The 4,041-nt window shown below is 32.9% G+C and overlaps 1 protein-coding gene across 1 annotated transcript; it reads right to left on the bottom strand.

The window, feature by feature from the left end:
• Positions 1–433: 433 nt before the first annotated feature.
• Positions 434–1,399, bottom strand: LOC137643193 (uncharacterized). Its single transcript, XM_068376043.1, has one exon. It carries the CDS (start codon positions 1,397–1,399, stop codon positions 434–436), a length of 966 nt encoding a protein of 321 aa, XP_068232144.1.
• Between the last annotated feature and the right edge of the window lie 2,642 nt (positions 1,400–4,041).

The raw sequence follows: 4,041 nt of genomic DNA, 5'->3' as shown, positions 1-4,041 counted from the left end.
TAGGATCAATACTCCTGATTGCACTAAATGGTGATGGTGAAGAATGTGCAGGCCTTGAAACCTGTGAATTTAACTTGCTTAAATCTGTGGTGACACGAACACCACCTGTAGGTTTGGCCACGACCACTAAGGGGTGACACCATGGGGATTGCTGATCCCAAACAGGTTCAATGATACCTTGTGCTACCATTGTCTCCAACTCGGTCTTGACGTCCTCTTGAAAGGCTAGTGGTATAAGACGCGGAGTGTAGATAGCAAAGGGTTTCACATCCTCTTTCAGGTGAATACGCATAGGTGGTCCAGTCATTGGCTTGAGTTGTGCTCCTTGATTAAACTGCTCCTTTATCATTAGCACATCGCTATATTCCTTTAGAAAGTATTGCCTGGCTTCCTCAGGTGAGGATGTGGCTGGAGGCGGAGGAACAACGGACATTTAATCACATGTATTAACTTGGCTGACTGGGACCTGACTGGTTCCTGCTGAAGTCCTGCTAAGTTTCCTCTCTTGCATTTGACGTGGGAAGTCCCAGGGAATGATCCTCAGGTGGCGGAGGGCGTCATAACACAGTAATGGTGTTGGGAGAGAACTAAGAACATCAATATACCCCTTGTATGAGATATCTCCATAAGTCATGACGGCCTCCATTGATCCCAAGATGTTACCTTCCATGGGTGATCCATCGGCGTTGGAAAACTGCAACTCAGGGGGCGGAGACAATGCCTTGACATCAATACCCAATGATTGTAAGTGTTGCACTCCAAAAACAGTAGTATCTGCCCCAGTATCAGGGATAACATTGATCTTCCCTGATTTACTGCCATATGTGACATGTAAATTGATAGGCGGTGAGGGACAACTTAGGGGACGTAAATTAACTGATCGTATGGCTGAAGAAGATATCTTGACGGTGTTCAATTTGGTTTCCTTTAAATCTTTCGACTCCCTTGGTCCCTTTGACTTTTTCTGTGCACAACAAACATCATAGTGGCCAAATTTATGGCAAATTCGGCACTCCTTAGCCAATGCGGGACATGCGGCAGTATATGAGAAATGGCCAGTTTTAGCACAGTTCCTGCACTTGTGAGATACTGCCTTACATGTGTCACTATTATGCTGTTGACCACAATTCTTGCATCTGCTGCTTGAAGAAGGAGTTTTCTCCTGCTGATGATTTTTCTTAGGTTGTTCCGGATTAGCAAATGCCTTCTTTAACTTCTTGTAGTTTGACACGGCACGCACTGAAGTCTGTGGAGCTTTAAGCTCTGTCGTTGTCTTCTTTGCAGCCTCAAAAGTCCTGCAAATCAGCTTCACTTCCTCAAGTGTTGTTGTTGTGTTCATGCTAATTAGCTTCTTTGTGAGTTCTTCATTCCTTATGCCAACCAAAATAGCATGTTTCATTTGGGCCTCCTCACAGTTAACACCTTTACATAAATTAACCTCCTCTGAGAGCTGTTGTAAACGAACGAAAAAATCTGTTAATGACTCGCCTTCTGCTTGCTTGCATTGAGTAAAAGCTAACCGACGAAGTGCTTCATTCTGCTGACCCTTTATATAAGTTTCGATATGAGATAAAACATCATCCAAAAGCATAGTTGAGTCTGGTGGAATACCCAAATTGTGTTCTAATAAGCGTCTCATCTCAACACTGAGACATGCCCTTAGCTGTATCAACTGCTTAGGTTGAGGTAAATTATCCAAATCTACCATAACAGCATAATTCTTCCATCTCTGCTTCCATTCTGTGTATTGCCTATAAGTAACATCATGGGTTAATGGTGGAGGCAAATTTACTGTCGCCTTAGGTGTTTGCACAGCTCAATTAGGCCCTTGGAGAACACTTGCAGACGATTGTGCTGGGGTAGGGGGGCCTATACCACTTGCTTGGGGTAGGGTATGCCTGGGACCAGTCATAGCCTCAATTAATGCTTTGAATTCTTCCTGATGTCTAACATTGTCTTCTTTTCTTCTTTCTTCATCCTGTTTTCTTCTTTCTTCATCCTGTTTTCTTCTTTCTTCATCCTGTTTTCTTCTTTCTTCATCTTTTTTATCCATGTATTCAAACATTTTGCTGATAAAATCCATAGTTGAAGGGGTTGATGAAGGAGAAATAGATCTTGAATGCGTTGGAGATGACGTCATGTCAGTTGGGGTTGGGGATGATGGGGGAGAAACCTCAGAAGTCTTTGGTCTCCTTCCTTTATCGTGTTTCGGCGGCATGAATAGAAAAATCTCACGAAATCCAAGAGAAAATATCACTCAATGCCGTCAGTGGTAACGTCACAATGATGTCACAAACGGTAGCCAAACACCGAGTACAATAGCTCGAGGCAACAGAGCTATGCTGTATCTGGTAACACTGTGACTTCCGTGGCTGCTGCATGCACAGCGAGAGCCGTTAGTCTTCCCTTGAATGTGACGCTCTTGTTCCGGCCTCTCCAGATGGCCGACGCACATTAGCCCTAACCTCAGATTGCTGGACCATGCTGAAACGGCCTTCTCCATGGTCTTGTAGAAGTGCGCATCCTAAACCGTTATTTATTAAATTATTATTATTATTATTATTATTATTATTATTATTATTATTATTATTATTATTATTATTATTATTACTAAATTATATAGTCACTGTAATCACAAAACAAAGTCACTGCCAGTGTATACATCCAAAGGAAGTTCTGGTTAACAACTGGTAACTAACTTGGTTACAATGAACACAAACAATATTCTTGCATTGTCCTTGTCGGTTGAAGAATTTCACTAAATGATCGAAATTCACTTATGGCAAATCAATCACTGCGCCATCTTAGTTATCATTAGATATAAAATAAAGAAGGTTTTCACAGAAACACTTGCGTAAGTTCTTAAGCCATATAATAAGTGAAAATAATCAAAATAAACGTAATACACTGTAGGAGCTGTGAACAAGTGGCGGGCTACGGGAAAGACTGGTTGCAATAATACCAGATAATTAAAATATGAAATGCATGCCACATGATATTATATAGTATTCCCTATGCTCCAATAAACAAGAATACTTGCATACATGTATTCCTAACACAACATATATGCTAAATGTGTATTAGCAATAAAGGTACATATAACAATGATAATCATATATATACTGTACATGTAGATAATTGTAATGATAATCTATCAATTATTATTATTATTATTATTATTATTATTATTATTATTATTATTATTATTAGATTATTATTATTATTATTATTATTATTATTATTATTATTATTATTATTATTATTATTATCATTATTATCATTATTATTATTATTGTCTTTCAATTTTCATAAAATTATTATTATTATTATTATTATTATTATTATTATTATTATTATTATTGTTGTCATTGTCATTGTCATTGTCTTTCAATTTTCATAGAATTATTATTATTATTATTATTATTATTATTATTATTATTATTATTATTATTATTATTATTATTATTATTATTATATTTTAATTTTTACTTTAATTTTAATTTTTATTTCTATTTCTATTTCTATTGTTATTGTTATTGTTATTAATATGATTATGATTATTATCCTTATTGTTATTATTATTATTATTATTATTATTATTATTATTATTATTATTATTATTATTATTAAATTAATTATAATAATAATATTATTATTATTATTATTATTATTATTATTATTATTATTATTAAATTTTCAATTATAATTATTATTATTATTATTATTATTATTATTATTATTATTATTATTATTTATTAAATTATTATTATTATTATTATTATTATTATTATTATTATTATTATTATTATTAAATTATGATTATTATTTTTACTATTATTATTATTATTATTATTATTATTATTATTATTATTATTATTATTATTATTTATTTAATTATTATTATTTATGAAATTATTATTATATATGATATTATTATTATTATTATTATTATTATTATTATTATTATTATTATTATTATTATTATTATTATTATTATTATTATTATTATTTTTATTATTATTAAATTATTATTAAATTATT

This window comes from Palaemon carinicauda, chromosome 6 (assembly GCF_036898095.1).
Source record: "Palaemon carinicauda isolate YSFRI2023 chromosome 6, ASM3689809v2, whole genome shotgun sequence".
Lineage (NCBI taxonomy): Eukaryota > Metazoa > Arthropoda > Malacostraca > Decapoda > Palaemonidae > Palaemon > Palaemon carinicauda.
The sequence above is the reverse complement of the archived record's forward strand: the minus strand, read 5'-3'. Positions and strand labels throughout refer to the sequence as shown.

Excerpts from the sequence above, each read along its gene's own strand:
- LOC137643193 (XM_068376043.1), bottom strand. The coding sequence starts at position 1,399 with ATGAAACATGCTATTTTGGTTGGCATAAGGAATGAAGAACTCACAAAG.